At 41.7% G+C, this 20,516-nt stretch overlaps 1 protein-coding gene across 5 annotated transcripts in view; it reads right to left on the bottom strand.

Moving 5' to 3' along the window:
* Nucleotides 1-8,690: 8,690 nt before the first annotated feature.
* The window catches only part of Znf655 (zinc finger protein 655), a 17,248-nt gene continuing 5,422 nt past the window's right edge, over nt 8,691-20,516 (bottom strand). For 2 of the 5 annotated variants that reach the window (XM_050132724.1, XM_050132723.1), the window contains exons 3-4: nt 13,050-13,154; nt 8,822-12,576 (exon numbers count right to left, since the gene is read on the bottom strand). In XM_050132724.1, the coding sequence (XP_049988681.1) occupies nt 11,201-12,576; nt 13,050-13,154 (1,481 nt within the window). In that variant the 3' untranslated portion in view covers nt 8,822-11,200. The other 3 variants (XM_050132729.1, XM_050132728.1, XM_050132725.1) reach the window with 3 other exon arrangements.

Here is a 20,516-nt window from a genome sequence, read left to right on the forward strand (position 1 = left end):
CATGACCAAGACAATTCTCTTTTTTGAAAGTACTTATTTAATCAGGGGCCTGCTTTCAGTTTCAGAGGCTTGGTCCATTATCAGCGTAGTGGGGAGCATGGCAGGCATGGTGCTGGGGAAGATGTAGAGAGCTACATCCTGATCCATAGGCAGAGAGAGTGAGGCTAGGCCTGTGTGGCATTTTACAACCTCAGAGTCCAAACCCAGTGACAAACTGACTCCAACAAGGCCACACCTCCCAGGCCTTCTAAGCCTTTCAAATAGAGCCACTCCCTGGTGACTAAGCATTCATGCACGAGCCCATGGAACCACTTTTATTCAAGCCACCATAATCTCCATCAGTAACTCAGAAAGTTTGGGTTTGTGTGTGTGACAGGGTTCTCTCTGTAGCTCAGGCTGAACTGGAATGAGCTATGTAGACCAGGCTGGACTTGAACTCACAGAGACCTATCTGTCCCTACCTCTTGAGTGCTGGTAGCAAAGGCATGTACCACCACACCCAGCATAACTCATAAAATTTAAAATGCCAGGATCACAGAGCTGGATCTGGAGTTCAGTTGGATAAAGGCCTTGTATGCATAAGGCCCTGGGTTCAATCCCTAAACCAACCAAGGCTGCAAATACATTCCTCCTCAGGAGGTAAAGACATTCAAGGTCACTCACTGCTATGTAGTAAGTTTTAGGTGAGCCTGGGCTACATAAGATGCTGTCTCAAATAAAAATGAGCTACAAAACTAGATAGATTGTTTAATCTCTTTGCAGGGGTCCTGAGAGTTGGATACCAAGCCCTCACGACAGCTCACTATTATCTATTACTCCATCTCCAAGGGTGTCCGATGCCTCTGGTCTCCACAGGTACCTTCACTCACATGCACACACTCAGCTATACATAATTTAAAATAATAATCTTTAAAAAAAATTGAGGCAGGGTCTGGCTGGGCACCTCCCCCTCCCCTCCCATCAGTTCACATTCAAAGAACAGTAAGAAGAGGCAGTGTGAATGAACCACTATGGATGGAATGATCTGCGTGCTAGAAGCATACGGCAGGAGTCGGCAGTGCATCACAGTTTGGGAGTGGTCAGGCAACAGAGATCTTCACTGACATGACTGAGGGGATGCAGGTCACAGAGCCCAGAAGGGTTATCTGCCCACTTTGGGCCCCACTCCCTGAATCTCAGCCCCTAACACTAAGCTGCTCTAAGGAATGTCCTCCTCACCCCCACATCCTTCGAAATTTCCCAGGGAAACATTCTGATTGGCCCAGCTAGGGTCACAAATTTCATTCCACTCTAGTCAAAGAGATTAGCTATGAACCAGGTGGCTGAAGTGAGCTACACTCCAGTGACCAAGGAGCTAGGATCACCTAAGAAAGTAGCACTTCAAACCTTAGACCCAGGGAAGAATAAGCAGAATGTTCTTTTCTTTATTGACGCTGTGTGCACCTGTGGGAGGAAATGCATGCATCCATGCAGGTGTCTTCCTTGATAATGACCATCATGGTGATTATCATCATCATTTGAGACAGAATCTCTTATCACGTAGAGACCAGACATTCGCAGGCTCTACCTTCTCAACACTGGGATTAAAGGTGTGCACCACCACACCTGGCTCTACCTTACTTTTTGAGACAAAGCCTCTCATTGAATATGGATCTCAGCAATTCTGCTAGAGTGGCTGAGCAGTGAGCTCCAGGTGCTAGGGTTACAGATGTGCCTCACTACACCTGCTTTTCACACGGGAGCTAAGGATCAGGCTTGGGCAGGTCCTCAGACTTCAGCAGCAAGCACTTTACTCACCGAATCCTCTCCCTAGTCTCAGATCTGATTTTTTAAAAACCGCGTGTGAATATGTGAACTGTGTGTGGCACGTGTGTGACTGCACATGCACAACTAGCACAGCACTCATGTGGAGGTCAGAGGACAACCTGGGTGTCAGTCTTAGCCTTCCTTCTTGTAGGAGGCAGAGGGTGAGCTGACTGGTGAGCTTTTGAGGACTCCCCTCTACCCACTAAGGTTAGAGATTGATTGCTATGTCCAGCCTTTCTTTTATGGGATCCTAGGGATTGGAACTCAGGCTTTCACACGCGCACAGCAAGGGCTTTACCCTCTAGGCCCTATCCCTGATCCGATTCTTTAAATTGTGTTTAAAAGTACTTGAGGCCAGGCATGATAGCAAATGCCTAAAATCAAAGTACTAAGAAGGTGGAGGCAGGAGGATCAAGAGTTCAGGGTCATCCTAGACCATACAAGACCCTATCTCAAAACAAAATTAAGAAGGAAATAGAGTACCCTCCTAGATACCCAGAATAAATATATTTTAACTAGTCTTATGTTTGTGAATATGGATATATCTACCAGTGGGAAGAGGGCATCAGATTCCCTGGAGCTGTAATTGTAAGCTGCCTGATGTGGGTTCCAAGGACTAACTCCATGTCATCCAGAAGAGCAGCCATTGACCTTTGACCACTGAGCCATCTCTCCAGGCCTTTAGAATAGCTGTGACACCACCACACCCAACAGAAGAACTTTCAAAAACTCTCTGGCTTTTTTTTTTTTTTTTTTAAGTTTTTCGAGACAGGGTTTCTCTGTATTTTTGGAGCCTGTCCTGGCACTAGCTCTTGTAGACCAGGCTGGCCTCGAACTCACAGAGATCTGCCTGCCTCTGTCTCTGAGTGCTGGGATTAAAGGCGTGTGCCACTACCCCCCCCTCTCTCTTTTTTTTAAAATTTATAATGCATAATTTATTCAGAGACAGGATTTTTTTTCTGAGACAAGGTTTCTCAGTCTGGTCCAGGCTGGCCTTGAACTCAGAGAGATCTGCCTGCCTCTACCTTGAGTGCTGGGATTGAATGCATTCACCACCACCATGTGGTACAGTGTTTTTTTTAAAAACTATTTGTTTTAAACTCTGTGTAGTTGTATGTGTGTATGTATTCCGTGCCTGTGTCACACACAGCACACACATGAAGGTCAGAGGACAATCTGAGGAATGTTTCCCTCCACCACAAGGTCTCAGAGATGGAACACAGGTTTTCAGACTTGGCAGCAAGTGCCTTTACCCACTGAGTTAACTGGCCAGCACTGCTTTTGGCTTTTAAACAAGGTCTTATGTAGCCCACTGTTGCAGGAGGGGGAGGCCCCTTGTTTGTCCTGGCCGCCCAGCTAGCTTACACCTAAAATAATCACACAGAAACTGTATTTATTAAAACACTGCTTAGCCCATTAACTCTAGTTTTTTATTGGTTCTTACATCTTAATTTAACCCATTTCTATTAATCTGTGTATTGCCACGTGCCAGTGGCTTACCAGGAAAGATTTAGCATGTCTGACTCTGGCAGATCCATGGCAGCTCTCTGACTCTGCCTTCTTTCTCCCAGAATTTAGTTCCGTCTTCCCTGCCTAACCTAAGTTTGCCCAAATGGCTAAGGACACCTTAGGCCAAGGGACAGGGCAGTGTGGAGTGGCCCCATTCCTGCCTTCAGAAGTCCTCCATCAAGGCTAACACTGCCTAGGCCTAGCACTGTCTCACCTTACCCAGCTCCTGGCAGATGACGCTCACTATAAGGACCACTAATCATAGGGCAAAATCTGTGTGCACTTCTGGGTTCCCTCTAGGAGGCTCAGAGGTGGATTGTCCAGAATGGAATGTTTTGAGTGTCCATTGTCATCACCTATGGACTCTATACCCACCCATCTTCACATCAGTGGACCTGGAGTTTGGTTTGCAGTCGGCTTCCTCTTCGTCATGGCCTCAAGTGCACCCCTCAGTTCTCCCCTGAATTCCCCACATACCAACCTGTCTAGATGATCACAAAGCCAAGTCAACCCCTGTAGGCTGAACTCTGTCCAATAGTCCTTCATCCAGCCCCTTCCAGACCTTTAGAGGAGTTCCAGTGAGTGAAATAGGAAAAAAGAGAGAGGAGGAAGAGGAAGAAGAGGAGAAGAAAAACCCTTAGAACAAGGCAGAATCATACTTCTTAGTAATGAAACAAGGGAGAAAAGGGGAGGGGAAAGTGAATTGTTCATATTTATTATTTATTATGCAGAAAGCAGCACCAGTTGTTGGACACTTAAGCTGACCTGTCACTAATCCTCATGCACCTCTTTCCTATTTTCTGTGCCTAATCACAATGAAGAACACAAACATATGTTGAAATATGGAGCGGCTGCGGGGCTGCGTCCCCAACACCCCGGCCGCTTGGCTAGCTTATGCCTGAAATAACAACACACAAACTGTATTCATTTAAAGAACTGCTTGGCCCATGAACTCTAGCCCTTACAGGCTAATTCTCGCACCTGGTCTAGCCCATTTCTAATGATGTGTGTAAGCACCCCAAGGTGCGCTTACCGGGAAGAGTCTAGCCTAAGTCCATCCGGGATTGGAGGAGCTTCATTGCGTGCATCTGCCTGGGAGAGCTGAGCATGGCGTCTCTGCTCCAGCAGAGCTGTCGGGTCTCTCCGGGAGCAGAGCAGAGTCTGACCTCACTTCCTCTTCCGCCCAGAATTCTATTCTGTTTACTCCTCCCATCTATGTTCCAAGCCATGAGGCCAAGCAGCTGGTTTATTATAACTTAACCAATGAAATCAACAGATTGATATATGACACTCCCACATCAAACGTAGGGTTTGAACCATACATCAAACCAGAGCCCAAACATCTAACTAGTTCCATGATGGGCCATGGAAGACTGGGTAAAACAAGAAGAGGAATCTTATATTTTACACCTCAAGGTGACTATTTTTTTTTAAAGATTTATGTATTTATTATGTATATAGCATTCTGCCTGCGTGTATGCCTACACACCAAAAGAGGGCACCAGATTTCATCATAGATGGTTATGAGCCACCATGTGGTTGCTGGGAATTGAACTCAGGACCTCTAGAAGAGCAGCCAGTGCTCTTAACCTCTGAGCCATCTCCCCAGCCCTCAAGTTGACAATTTAAAAACATGTATAAAATATAAAGGGATCATTTTTGAAGAATAGAAGAAAAAGTCAGCAAATTAATTTCAGTGCTCATTACTTTTGCTTTGGTTTGGTTCATTTAAAAAATCTACTGTAGTCTTAAATGATTAGCTTGTATTCTGAAGGGGGACACAAACTTTGAGACAGATGCCAGTTTGATGACTCAAACAGCAAACAGTTCCTACTACTCTCTAGTCAGGTCTCCAAATTTAGGGTTTCCATCCCCTACACAATTCAAATTTCCACAGCTAGATGTTTATTCATTTTTTTTTAAAACTTCTGTAAATTGGTTTTCGTACCTGTATGTATATTAACAGGGGGGATCTTAATTCTATATTTACTTACATGTGTGATGGACAGCAAATGTATCACAACACACGTGTTGAGACCAAAGGACACCATTTTGGAGGTGGTTCTTTCATTACACTTTTCTGTGGGTTCTGGGGTTAGAACTTATGTTATCAGGCTTTTGCAGCATCTTTATACTGAACCATTCTCCTGGCCCAATTTTGGAAGCTTTAAAATACATTCTCGTGTATATGTGTGTGTGTACTTAGATGTACTGAGGAGCCCAGACTGTAAAACCCCCAGAGCTAGAATTAGCCTTAAGGTGTAGGCCACTTGACATGGCTGCTGGGACTTGAATTCAGGTCCTGGCATACACGGTGGCACCTACCTTTAATTCCAGCAGAATCAGGTGGATCTTTGTGATTTCGAGGTCAGCCCAGTCTACATAGTGAGTTGCTGGACAGCCAGGACTACATAGTAAAACCCTGACTAGAAAAAAACACAAAAATATCAGAAAAGATTTAATAAAATTTTTATGAGTATGGTGTTTTGCCTCTATATATGTCTGTGCAGCACACATTTGCAGTGCCCACGGAAGCCAGGTGTCAGATCCCCAGGAACTAGTTACAGCTGTGAGCACATGTGAGTGCTGGAAACTGAATATAGTTACTATGAAAGAGGAACAAGTGCTCTTAATACACTGAGCCATCTCCCAAGCTGCATTTTTAAGAATTTACTTTTTTGGAAATTGAACTTTCAACGTGCCTATGCACAGCAGGAATCTGGAGTCCATGGATGGAACCAGGGTCATCAGACTTGGCAGCAAGCATCCTTACCAGCCAATCCATCTTACTGGCCCCATGAATTTTCTGAGCTCTTGCTATGCGGCCAGTACCCTTTACATTTATCTTTCACTATGCCTTTATTGCGTAGGCAAGTCATATAAAAATCTCAAGTGACGCTTTATAGAGTTGAACAAAGCCCATCTATGTCTACTTCCAAAGCACTGCATTAATAACCAGTTCACTTTATCCCGTGGATTCACTTGATTAACGGCCACATTGGCTAGCACTAATGTCATACACAGAGCAACTAGGTAAGATGAATGGATGGAGCTATTTTCAGGTGTGGGAACGTCATTACGCTTTGCTGAAGTGACTCTCTGGGGCATCTTTTAACTCCCATAAACCCAGGTCAGATTGAAGCATGGATTCAATGCCATATGGAGACTTGGTGTGTTCAGTTGCTCACATCCATTTCCTAGAGTAAAAAATTTCTCCCTTTATAGAATTCCCTTATTCAGGACCTTCAGATATCCTACTCCCACTACTTTCTGGCTGGATTTGAGGCTACCTGACATGAAATCACACCTACAACTGTAAACATGGTCACAGCAGGGGAGGTCATAGGCCCAAGACTCTGTACATGTATGAAATTCTCAAGGAATAAAAATTGTATTTTAAAATAAACGTTAAAAGTTGATAACAAGGGCTGGAGAGATGACTTAGCAGATAAGGGCACTTGTGGCTTTCCCAGAGGAAGTTCAATTCTTAACACCCACATGGCAGTTCACAATTGATTCTCTCCAGTTCCAAGGGCTTCAACACCCTCTTCTGGCCTCCACAAGCACTGCATGCACATGATGCACAGACATCACACAAGCAATACTCACAGCACATACACAAAGAATTCTGTCTTTAACCCCAATACTTGAGAGACAGGAAGAGTAGGTACAGCAAAGTTCCAGGTCAGCCAGGACAGTATGAGACCTTGGTTTTTTTGTTTAAAGACTTACTCGTGTATTTTATGTGCATGAGTGCTGTCTTCATGCACATCAAGGAAATGAATCCCATTACAAATAGCTGTGAGCTACCATGTGGTCGCTGGGAACTGAACTCAGGACCTCCAGAACACTCAGGTACTCTAACCACTGAGGCATTTTTCCAGCCTCCCCAGGACTTTCTCTTTAAAAAGAAATCATTTTCATTGAGGTTTGAATGAGAATGGCACCATAGGGGTTATATATTTCAATGTCTGGTCGCAAGTTGGTAGACTGTTTAGGAACGAAGAGGAAGTGAGGCAGTTTTGCAAGTGTCTCACTAGGGGGTGAGCTTTGAGATTTCAATAGCCCATGAAAGTCAAGTTAGTTCAATTCCTCTGCCTCCCATGTAGATCCGGATGTGAGCTCTCAGCTACTGCTCTAACACCATGCCAGGCCACCCTACAACCACAATCCCTACCATGACAATCATGGACTCACCTTCTGAAACCATAAGCAAGCCTCCAATTAAAGGCTTCCTTCTCTAAATTAGTTGCCTTGGTTATGGCGTCTCTTTAGCGATAAAACACAAATTCATTTCTAAGCTTTGGACATTCTGCCCCTTTTGTTTAACACACTCTTCCATGGTGCTCTACAAGTCTTTCATATACATAGGAATGAAGCTTGCTTACCTATTTTGCTCCAGGTCAAGAGTTCTAGGTCCATCAGCTAGTTTTGGCTAAGATCAAATCTGAAAAGCTGAGAAATGAACAAAACTGATAGGGCAGGGATGTCTGGGCTGAAAATAGGAAATGAGGGTGGTGGTAACCCACTGTGTCAAAAATTATTTTCTTAAAAAAAAATACTTAAGATACTCTCTTCTGACATCAGCTCTGGGAGCCTTTGGATCAGCTGGAGCTAACAATACTGGATGCCATAGGAAGAGTTTAAAAAAAACCCATGGTCTGAGAGTCAGCCATGTCATACCCTGAGACAGTAACTTGCTACAAGACCCTAATAGGATCTTCAGCCTCTTGGTGCCGGGGTAAATCTTTAACAATCCAGCTCTCTCGCTGAACTGTGAAAATGAAGCTTGATGTCTACATAGGTGTATGCATGCAGTAAATAAAAAGAAGTGTCCAGCTAACAGACTTCTCTCCCTCCCCTAGGACCAAAGACTTTTTTAAAAAAGATTTATTATGTATACAGCATTCTGCCTGCATGTATGCCTGCACACCAGAAGAGGGCACCAGATTTCATTATAGATGGTTGTTGAGCCACCATATGGTTGTTGGGAATTGAACCCGGGACTTCTGGAAGAGCAGAAGTCTAACCTCTGAGCCATCTCTCCAGCCCCGACCAAAGACTTAATAGAAACTCACACTGTCATTTTACCAAATATCTACCGGAACAGACAAGCTGAAACGTCAAGAACTACTTTTGCATTCTTTTTAAATTTGTTTTACCTACTACAACATTCAGAGCTCTACTGAAATCACAAATTGTTCTTATTTTATGTCCTTAAGCATTCCAACTGGACCAACACTAATTCCAGGTGCTAGAGAGTTAGCTCTGTGGTTAAGAACATTGGCTGTTCTTACAGAGAACAGGATTTTGATGCTAAGCACCCATGTGGCAGCCCAAAATTGTAACTCCAGTTTCAGGAGATCTGATGTCCTCTTCTGGTCTCTATGGAGACTCACTTCTTATGAGTCTCACAGAGGAGCTTGCTGCAGGCAAGACGGTGAGGAATTCCACGTTGCTCAGTGCTTTCAGCTGGGGCCTCCAGACTTGGTTCAAAACAAGAGTCTAAGAGCATTGAACACACCTTTATTCAAGTAGAAGTACAAAAGCACGTTCCTAACCCAAATGCGTACATGTGATTTTTACAGATTCTGCTACTTAAGGATGAATCAATCCTCTGCCTCAGTCACCACAGGTGACTATTGGTCTCTATAAGTAAGAGTATACAAGTTTGATAGGGACCAAAAAAAAAAAAAAACATGCATTTTTTTTCATTTGCTTTTACATTTAGATCAGTTTGATATATGTTGATTTTCTTGCCCTGATGAAACACTACACTTGCTGATGGCAAAGAAGTAAAATACAGTGGTAGGACTATCCTAGAGGTTAGCCACAAGGTTTACAGAGTGCAATTTATATTATATATTGGTTGAGGATCCTAGGGAACATTACAACATCTGAACTATAAAAGCCTCAACTGCTTGATTGACAACTACAATTTTAAATAATACTTTTCTTATTCATAGAATGTTATGAATTTTAAGGTGAAAAAAATGCCTTGATATCATGTAAAGAATCATGAACTCTATGTAGTATAGGGCAGGGACCCTGAACTCAATACCTGTGATCACATCTATAAATCAAAACAGCCATAATCTTTTATATGGCCTGCAGATTCTATTGAAATACAAAAATAAAATCCAGGCACAGGAGCGCATGCCTATAATCCCAGCTACTTGGGAGGCAGGAAGATTGCATGAACCCAGGAATTCAAGACCAGCCTGGGCAATAAAGTACAACTGCATCTCAACACAAAGTATGGCAATGCACAAACAACTGTGCACAAAGCCCTAAGCTTCAAAATGCTACCCTGGCTCGATGAAGGGCGTGGAGGGGAGACAGATAAAGAAGCAATTCTAATGGTCACTATTTTACCAGGAACGGACCCGCCACTCTCTTGAAATACTGTCTAAATAAATCACTAAGAACAGCCAACATCTTTATTAGAAGGCTGTTTTTCCTTACCAATTTCTCTGATCAGTGTGTTCTTTGTTTCCCTATCAAAAGCAGACCTGAGCATTTTATTGGCCTTCAATATAGGCGTATAAAAAGGTTTTTAACATACACATACATGCAAAGTAGGCACTGAATGAATGTAGCTAGGCCACTAGGAAGTCTTACTAGCTCCCTGATGTCCTTGGCATTTCTTCTAGAGGGCTGTGGATGCAAACAAGGCAGCTAAAAACTCGGGCATTACTTGTAAGTGTTTGGGTGCCTGCCACAAACTCAGGAAGACTGAATCCTCCAAAGGTGGATGGCTAATATGGAAATACAACTCTAAAGGAAGCTTCACCACAGAAGAGAAGATCCCACAGAAGAACAGCATCAGCTAGAGATAAGCTTATGACCAGGACATCATTTAAAGAGTCCTATGAGAATGCAGAAATCAACAGGAAGCCAAGGGTATGGCTATAGAAATAACAGCATGTAGGGTCCTCAGAAAAGAAAGGCCCAAGTCTCCTGTGGAGACTCAACTCCTTGGCACTCAAGCCAAGCACAGAGAAAGCTCACAGAGCTACTACTGTCAGAAGCATGTCAACATTGGAACAAAAATAGCATCCTAGGCAAACTGTGAATATGAATCAATTTTAAGGAAAAACATATTTTAATGTGTATAGGCCAAATTAAACTCACTTAAAATGAGTTCTATAAATAAAGTACGCGTACCTACTTAGAATACTTATTAAAGGATGCTGTGAGAAAACACGTTCACCAAATATCTTCTGGATTTAGTTATTCTACACTGAAAACACTGGAACTAAATAGGAATAATTACACACAGAAGTAACCATTTTCTCTCCAATACTTTGACACTGGATAAGGCCTAAAACAGAGTGGTAAGTTTCACCGTTTGCATTCTATCAGTCTCAACTGGTGCAGACGTTCTGATCTTACCATTTTTATCATCTTGATTCTCACCTGGTATATTCTGATGACAGATGAACCCCTGCTCACAGATTTGCAATGTGTACTACACCCAAGTGATTTCTTGGGTATTGATTCTTCTATGTGAGCAAGCACTGGGGCATGACTGAGTTTTCTCACATACACACCTATCTTCAGACATTCTACATGGCACAAATGTGACACTGAACCAACAAGGTAGATGACAGATGGCTTTTTCACATTTGACAGTGGAATTCTACTCCAATACAAATCCCCAACTGGGACTAAGGTATGAAAATAAGCTGAAGAATGTACCATGTCCTATATATTCTAGCACTGACTTACAGGAGTCAATGAAGAGTTTAACATCAAAATACTTCCTAATATTCATCACATTCAGCGGGTTTCTCTCTGGTATGAATTCTGATGCTGTCCAAGGGCCAGAATATGACTGAAGACATTACCGCATTCAGTACATATGTGACTACTACAGTCTTTCTCACATACTGAATGAGGCCTGAACTTGACTAAATGTCTCCCCAAGTTCATTGCATTCGTAAGGTTTCTCTTTGGTATGGACCCTTTCATGCTGGACAAGGTGTGCTCTCTGACTGAAGTTCTCGTCCCATGCATCACAATCAAAGACTCTCTCTCTAACGTGAACTTCTTGCTGCAGAGTAATATCGGTGTTGTGACTGAAAGTTTCTTCATAATCGTTGTAATCGTAAGATTTCTCTTTCCTGTGCATTTTGTGATGCTGAATAAGGCATGAGGTTTGGCTGAAAGCTTTTCCACACTCATTACATTCATGCAGTTTCTCTCCCGTGTGAATTCTTTGATGCTGAATAAGATGGGAGTTCAATCTGAAGTCTTTCCCACATTCAGTACACGTGTACGGCTTTTCTCGGAAACGGGCTCCTTGCTGTTTCACATAGGCCAGCCCACATTCATCATACTCATAGGGCTTCTCTGGATGATGTACCCTCTGATGTTCAACGAGATATGAGGTGTGGCAGAAGTCACTACCACACACGGTACATTTACAGGCCATGTCCTTGTGAGTTCTCTGATGCTGAGTAAGATGCACACTTCGGCTGAAGACTCTCTCACAGCTGCCACACTTGTAAGACTTGGCTTTGGCCTGAACCTTCTTATGCTGAAGCACATCTGAGCTCTGGCTACATGACTTCTCGGGGGCATCACAGGATTTATCAGACGCTTCACATTTGTAGGATTTCTCTCTAGTGTGTATTCTTTTATGTCGACTAAGACTTGAGCTCTGACTGAAAGATTTCTCACATTCCTTACATTTGTAGGGTTTCTCTCTTGTGTGAATTCTCTGATGTCTAGTAAGAGCTGAGGCCTGATGGAAGGTTTTCCCACATGTATCACATTTATAGGATCTGTCAGTGGTAGGCATGTTCTCCCATTTATTAAGGTGGGACAGATCCATTAAGCTTTCTTTATAGTCACTACTTTGTGTTAGATTTATGGGTTCTTGTTCACCAACAGCTGGGTTCTGGTTGAAGTTCATGTCATACTTATTGTCATCAATGGTCTGTATTCTAAGAACTCTCTGATCTGTATCAAGTGTCGAGTCTAGACTGAAGCTTTTTTCAGGTTCACTGTTCTTCTCATTGGTGAAGTTTTTCTTGCTGATTGTTATTTGTCTAAACTCTCTCTCCAGAAAAAGAAATTTCCTTAGAATTTCCTGGAGCCTTTCTAATCTGTCCTCAGACTTATACACCTCTCTGGTCTCAGGAACTTGGGTAATATTCTGTTTGAATTTTCCTATTCTCACTTTGTATGAATGTACTTCTTCTGAAATTTTCCGCTTAGGGACCAACAGCTTGTTTTCTTCTCTGGTCTCTCCATCTAATACAATATATAAATAGAAAATGCAAATGTAATCTGTACCCTGTGCTTATAAAAATAAATAAATAAAATGAGGAAACTAAATAATGTAGTATCCTCAAAGATAAGCAAATTTTATTTACTTCAAAAACCAAACACAACATTTCAACAGCAGATTTAAGGGCAAGAACAGCAGGAGCAAGGTGGGACAGAAATGGATCAAAGGGTGATACAAACAGGCTATTATAGCAAAGTAAAACAACAGGCAGTAAGAAATTTCAAAGGAACAAATATAAAAATGGGTTAAAATGTCCTATAACTTGAACTGGGACCTAGCACACTTGTATAAAGAATTACTAACTGTAATCACAGGCAGACTCTCTTCACAGAGAGTGTGAATGAATGCGAGTTGAATATGAGCTCAGTCAGAACTTGGCTCAACACCTGAACTTTAGGTCTCCACTGATTCATGTGACAGGTTCTGCCTTACTCACCTGAACAGTTATCTCTTATGACTTCTCTATTCTTAGTTTCCAGATCAAAGACCTGTAGATCTTGTTCCCGCTGGGAGATCCCATCAGGCTTGGAAACTGGAAATCCTGCTCACAGAGAAGGAAATGGAATATGGCAATTTATCCTCAGATGCTACACTGCCCTCTTTTCTTTTTAGTAATGATTAGTACAGAAGATAAGTTCTGAGAAGACACTGGTCAGGAAGACCTAGAGAACGAAGGTCCTCTAGGGAGTTCAGACTTGTACTCTGGTAAAGGGTAAGCTAATGGAAGAGTTTGTAACTTGGAAGTAGCAACTTTCATTCAAATACAATTCAGGGAACTCATGCATGGGTGTGTGTACCTGTCTTCACAGAAGTTATCATTAGTATTCCTGTGGCCTAGTCACAATGTTGGTATTAGACCTGGTCTACAAGTACCAAATTGTATCCTCAAAATGTAATCCAAACACATGCTACATAGCAAGTTAAAGTATAACAGCAAATCAGTAATAAATAAATTTAGCAAAAACCAGTAAGACAAACAAGTTCAATAAACAAGACCAAAACAGAAACTATTTCTGGTTCTCTTCAGCACAGTAGAGTAACAATTGAAACAATTTATAACTTAATTTTAGTGAATAAGATTTTAAAATCCCCAACATATTACTTAAAGGGATAGACAGATGGCACAGTGGTTAATAGCACTTAATGGCTATTGCAGTGATAAGTTTAGTTTCCAGCATTCACATGGCAGCTCAGACTGGTTATAACTTGTTCCAGGGAATTTGAAACCCTCTTCTGGCCTCCCTGGGCACGTGCACTCATGTGCACATACCCACACTCAAGACACATACAAAAAGATTGCCCTAGTCTACATAACAAGTTCTAGGACAGCCAGAACTGCATAACGAGACATTATCTCAAAACAAAATTACTGAAGGGATAGAAATGCTGATTTGCCCTGATTTGATCACTAAAAGTACTGAATTATCATAATGTTCCATGAAACTGTTCAAATATCTTGATTTCTTTAAAAAAAAAAAAAAAAGAAGCAATCTGTTTCAGTGCTCAGAGGAACAAATATGCACGCCACATCTTCAAACCAGAATTAGCTTATACTCTTTTTATTGACTCAACAACCATTTATGTGGTTCTACTTACATGAAAAGAATGGTGGGGATAGAGAGCCCAAGCAAAAGGGACACTCCATCTCAAACTACTGAAGGACCTCACCTTCTAAATACAGAGACAGCTATAAATGCTGACTACAGCATACTACAAGTGAAGGATAGTAAAAATACACTTAAAACAAACTTTCTATTGCTGAGAAGACTCCTTATATCGCCATTTGGGGGAGGGGCGATTCTTGAGACAGGGTATCACTCTGTAGCCCATGCTGGCAAGGAACTCACTGTATAGCACAGGTTTGTATCAAATAGGGCAAACCTGATATTAATGCAACAGGAAGAACAGAATATTGATGCTGTTAGTATCAAAAGGCAGTTTTTATATGTCCTGAGCAAAGAAAGTATCAGGGAGCACATATAAAAGATATATACTGCATAGCTAATTTATTACTTGTTCCTCTTATCCTAGTAATGTCACCACGTAATGAGTGGTGTGTGTGTATAGAGTCTTAAAAATGGTTTAAGGGTGGGGCGGTGGTGGTACACACCTTTAATCCCAGCCCTCAGAGTAGAGGGATCTCTGTGAATTCAAGGCCAGCCTAGTCGACAGAACTAGTTCCTGGACAGTTAGGGCTGTTAAACAGAAAAATCATGTCTCAAAAAAACAAAAACAAAAAAAGGAATGAGCTGAGTTGCCCATCACCTGAGGAACTGATAATGACAATGTGATGCATATACACAATACAATTTTATTCAGCTATGAAGAAAAATGAAGAAGCTGAGACATGACTCAGCAGTTAAACAGAGTGTATTTCATTTACAGAGGACCTGAGTGTGATTCCCAGCACCTATGTCAGGCTGCTTACAACAGCCTGTAAATCCAGCTCCAGAGAACTGGATGACCCCTCTGGACTCTAAGGGCACATGTGCACACAATTAAAGTAAGCCTTTAAAAAGAAAAATAAAATTTGTAGAAAAATGAAGCTGAAAATGTTATATTGAATGAGGTCACCCAGGTCCAGAAGGTTGCAATTTCTAGATTTCCGTGTTTAACATGGTAGTATCTGGACAAATGAGGAAGTTAAAATGGACCTGGGGGTAAGGGGGAGTGTTAAAGGAAAGAGGAAAACACAGAACACAGAAAATCAGAAGGAAATACTGGAGTGAAAAGGGTTAAACATGAATGGAGGCGAGGTGGGATAAGGAGATGGGGGAGATGATGATGATATATGTAAAGGCCATAGGAAACCTATTGTAAGCTAATTTAAAAGGGTGTGGGGGGCCTAATCCCAACACTGGGGAGGCAGAGTAAGGAGATCTCTGTGAGTTTGAAACCAGCTTGTTGTTTACAGTAAGTTCCCAGCCAGCCAGGTTAAGGGAGGTTATGTTGCATGGGTAGATGATATTGCCTCCCCAAACCATAGGTAAATTAAATGAAGTACCAATGATAAGTGTGAAATATCTGCTGAAGTTGATTGGAGTGGCTTCAGAGCTCCCCCTCCCCGAAGTATACAGGATATTGCTATTGCTCTTGGCCTGGTTGCCTTCCAGAACTAAGTATGGCTCTATTACTGAAAAGACCACACATATCTTAACTTCAGGACATAAAGAAATCAAGTTGGAAACTTTCATCTTTGCTGGCTAGTTTTCATAGTGCCAGAGGTGCTATGCAGGATACTGGGGAGTAAAACCAATGTTCTTACCTGTGAACCTGTCAAGCTACCATACCTCCCTGCTAGGCAAGCTGTGCCCACTGACACAATAACATTATAACCATTATGGAGATAACCTGGCACTTCCTCTTTGGATTTGAGGCCTGTTCTAAAGGAAAAAAATGTTTGCCTGGATAATATAAACCTAGCCAAAAACTCACAGCTGGAGAGATTATAGGCCCTACTTCTGGTCTGCTAAATGGACGTGGTGTCAACCTGTCTTCTAATATGCTTATACTGACAAATTAGTGCTGCTTTCGGCTATGGTCAGAGAAGCTGCTATATGGAGTAAGTGACAGTTAATGGAGAATCTAACTAGTCAAAAAGTTGAGAACAAGTGACTGTCAACTGCTCAGCCCAAAAGAGAACATCTGGATCACCCCCTCCATAACTCATCAGAGAAGGGGTTTATGTAGTGGGAACAGCGTATGAAACAAAAGTTGTTGCTTTCAGGAGCTCATGGCAGCAGTGGCTGGTTACCAACGTAAGAATGGTCCCACTGCTGGGCGGTGGTGGCGCACATCTTTAATCCCAGCACTTGGGAGGCAGAGGCAAGAGCATCTCTGAGTTTTAGGCCAGCCTGGTCTACAGAGTGAGTTCAAGGACAGCCAGAGCTACACAGAGAAACTTTCTCAAAATACAAAAAAACAAACAGGGCTGGAGAGATGGCTCAGTGGTTAAGAGCAATGCCTGCTCTTCCAAAGGTCCTGAGTTCAATTCCCGGCCTCACAACCATCTGGAATGAGGTCTGGTGCCCTCTTCTGGCCTGCAGACATACACACAGACAAAATATTGTATACATAATAAATATATAAATAAATATTAAAAAAAAAAAGATAGGGCCCTAACATTCCGATATGGATAGAGGAAGGACTCAAAGTCCTACCTTTTCTTGCTCATCCAGAGGACCCAGGTTTGGGTTCAATTCCCAGCACCCACTCAACTGTATAACTCCAATTCCAGAGGATCCAACACCCCACAGACATACATGCAGGTAAAACACCAATGAACATAAAATAAAAATAAATTATTATTATTATTAGTTTTAGTGGCTAGAGAGACAGCTATGGGTGCTGGGGACCCAACTCTTATATTTTTGGTTGTGAGCCTAACCTTTAATGGCTGAGCCATCTCTCCAGCCAAATAAATCATTTTTTAAAATTGGTCTCAGGCATTATCACCACTAATAATGCTCCTGGATAGCCAGAAACATGAATCTTGTATCTTACATTTCTTTTTTTGTTTGGTTTTTCAAGACAGTTTCTCTGTGTAGCCTTGGCCATCCTCAAACTCTCTCTGTAGACCAGGCTGACCTCAGAGATTCACTTGCCTCTGCCTCTCACATGCCTGAACTTCTTTTGAAAAACAGTTTATAGGGTGCCAACTTTGCACCCAAATGTCACCATAACAGCTACCCAATTTTGTAAAAAGGAACATTTGGGGACTGCAGAGATGCCTTAGATGTTAAAAAAACTTGTTACTCTTGGAAAGGACCCAGATTTAATTCCCAGTACTCATAGGGGTTCACAGCTATACATAACTCCAATTTCAGAGGATTCAATGCCCTCTTCTGACTTCCACAGGCACAAGCATGAACGTGGTACACATACAAATAAGCAAAACACACATAAAATAAAATGAATTAATCTGAAAAGAAAAAAAGAAAAACTTTAAAGGACATTTAGCCTGGAAAATATACGAACCTTGGGAGACCAGGTGAGAACAAGATCAGAACAGATGCATGAACAACATGCACTGTTTCTGAATCCCAGTTGGGGGTTTAAGCAGTCAATCCCTTTTAGACTCTTAACTGGGATCTTTCATGTCAGATGAAAGTACTGCTAAACTACAATAGCAGTTGACTCTACACATATGGCTTGGGGTTTACATCCTTATCATGGCAAAATAATAGTTATAGTGTAAAAATGTAACATGAGGGCCAGGCATGGTGGTGGAGCACACCTGTTTTTTTTTTTTGTTTTGTTTTGTTTTGTTTTGGAGACAAGGTCTCACTGTATAGCTTTGGCTGGCCTTATAGAGATATATCTATCTGCCTCTACTTCCCAAGTGCTGAGATTAAATCTGTGCACAATACCTGGCTCAGCCCTTGCTTTCAATCCCAGCACTCAGGAGACAGATCTCTTTTCACCCTAGACAGACTGGTCTATACAGAGTTCCAGGATGCCTGACTTAAAACAAAAACAAAACCAAAACAAAAAAAATCCCAGAATTTTAATGTCGTGTGTGTGTGTGTGTGTGTGTGTGTGTGTGTGTGTGTGTGTGTAGGAAAGACTCAGCCAATCATCTTGCTTGCAGGGGGCGGGGTCCCCCAAGGATATTTTTTACTTATAAAGATTGCGGGCGTGCTCCCCACCTTCCCTTCTGCTTTCCTGTTCTCCGCTGGAACCTCTGGTTCTGTAAGTCTATTTCCCCATTAAAGCTGTAGATATTATTACAATTTCTGTCTGCATTCATTTACGTCGATACAATATGTGATTGACCTATTGTGCCAAGCATACAAAAAACTAAGACAGCATGTGCCTCAGGGAAAGAACCAGGTCCCAAGCCTAATTTCTCAGAGCCTCAGTTTTCTCAGGAGTAATTAATACCATCTTGCATAGACAGTGATCTGCTTAGTAAAGGTGCTTGATCTAAGTTCAACCCCAAGAACCCACACAGCACAAGGATAGAACCAAACGGAAAGCTGGCCTTTGATCTTGACACACAAGCTGCAGAGACACCCCACCCCACAAAATTAGCAAATGAATGGAACTTTTTAAAGATTTTTTTTTCCTTGAGACAAGGTTTCCAAGTAGCCCTAGTTGTCCTAGATTTCACTCTGTAGTCCAGACAAGCCTCGAACTCAAGATCTGCCTGCATCTATCTCCCCAGTGCTGAGATTAGAGGCTTTAAAAAAGGCCTTTTCTTCTTTTTTCCGCCTGCCTCTGCCCCCCAAGTGCTGGGATTAAAGGCGTGCACCACCACCACCCAGGTAAAAAGGCCTTTTCAAAGAGTAACATCCTCTACTCACTGCTGAGTTACAGCAAGGATTAAATGAGATATACACATACATTGCATGTAGTGTAAAGAGAAAATAGACATGACAGTAGTAAACACTTTGTGCAAATCACTGTTGCTTCTAAGACGTCAACATTTTTTTTTAAACTCAGCCATTTATTTATTTGCTGCTGTCTAGTGCAAAGACTTAACAAAGAGACTAACCTGGTGCTTGTGACAAATAAAAATACAGCCACGGAAAAATCATACACCAGAAAGGGAGCCTAAGCATAGACTGAAGTATAAAGTTCTTATGTTATAATCCCAAACACTAAGTAAAATTAGTAAGCATATATAACCTTAGATTCCAAATGGAGTATGGTGACCCACAAAAATAAAATTCCCAAGAATGTTAAAAATGATTGCTAAGAATATGCAGGCTTGGATGAGCAGTGGTGGCAAGTGCCTTTAATCCCAGTGCTTCAAAGGCAGAATCCGGCAACCTCTGTGAGTTCAAGGCCAACCTGGTGTACAGAGCAAGCTCCAGGACAGTGAGGGCTGTTACACAGAGAAACCCAGTCTCGAAACAGAAACAAACAACAAGAATATGCTGGCTTGATCACACTAACAAGCTGGGAAGGACAGGAGGGTTTCTTGTAGTCTGTGGGTATGCATGTATGTAGGACAAGATAAAATGAAATAAAGTTCCACCTGGTAGTATATTATACTATAGGCTTGTGCTGAACTACTACAAAATTTCTTTACTACAAAAAGTACACAAGTTAATTGTTGGAAATTCTGTATTAGGTAAAATTAACAGTAGTTTACAATTATATATAATCATTTTACAATTTACAAAGCTTTAAAATATACATCAATTTTGATGCCCTAAACTATTTAATTTTTGTGCCCCCTTTTCCCTCCATCAAGAACAGAGTTAAGAACACTTAATTAGAAAAGGTAATATAAATACATCACTTGGTATGGTACCACAAAAAATCAGGGACAAGAAGACAGAACTTTAAAGGAGAAAATTATGGCTCTGTAGTTCTATTTTATATCTTTTCCATAGGAGATTTGGTCCAATGTAGTCTACCTGCCACTGGTGCCTCACCTGGGGCTACATGTTTGTCTCTGCTGTTGGCTGGTTTGGCAGCAGTATTCAGGTCAGCTGTATGAATGGAGGTTCATGTTTTGGGGCTCATGCTTAGACACAATCACTGCAACCACAGGCCCATTGGACAATGACATGAATGTCTAAAAAAAGAGGCTATTTACAGAAAGAGTCATCCTATCTATTTGATTATTGAACTCCTCCTAATCTGATGTCACTTTTTGGTGAACATTTACATTGGGATACAAGTATCTTCATACTTTTGGGCCATTTGGAGAGATATATCCATATGCTTCTTTACCAGATGTAACAGATGTCTTTCTCACCAATTTTACAATCATGATCTCCTCAAGTTCCTGATCATGCAATCAATACATTAGCTACAGCTGGTCAATCAGTGAGTAATTGTACATGACCATGTGTAATGCCCAAATTTCTGCCCATTGTGAAGATTTCTCTTCAACAGTATGAAGTTGAATCTTTTTTTTTTCTTTTAAACAAACTTTATTTTATGTGCA

This window comes from Alexandromys fortis, unplaced genomic scaffold (assembly GCF_014885135.2).
Source record: "Alexandromys fortis isolate MF-2015 unplaced genomic scaffold, M_Fortis_MF-2015_v1.1 scaffold_444, whole genome shotgun sequence".
Taxonomy (NCBI): domain Eukaryota; kingdom Metazoa; phylum Chordata; class Mammalia; order Rodentia; family Cricetidae; genus Alexandromys; species Alexandromys fortis.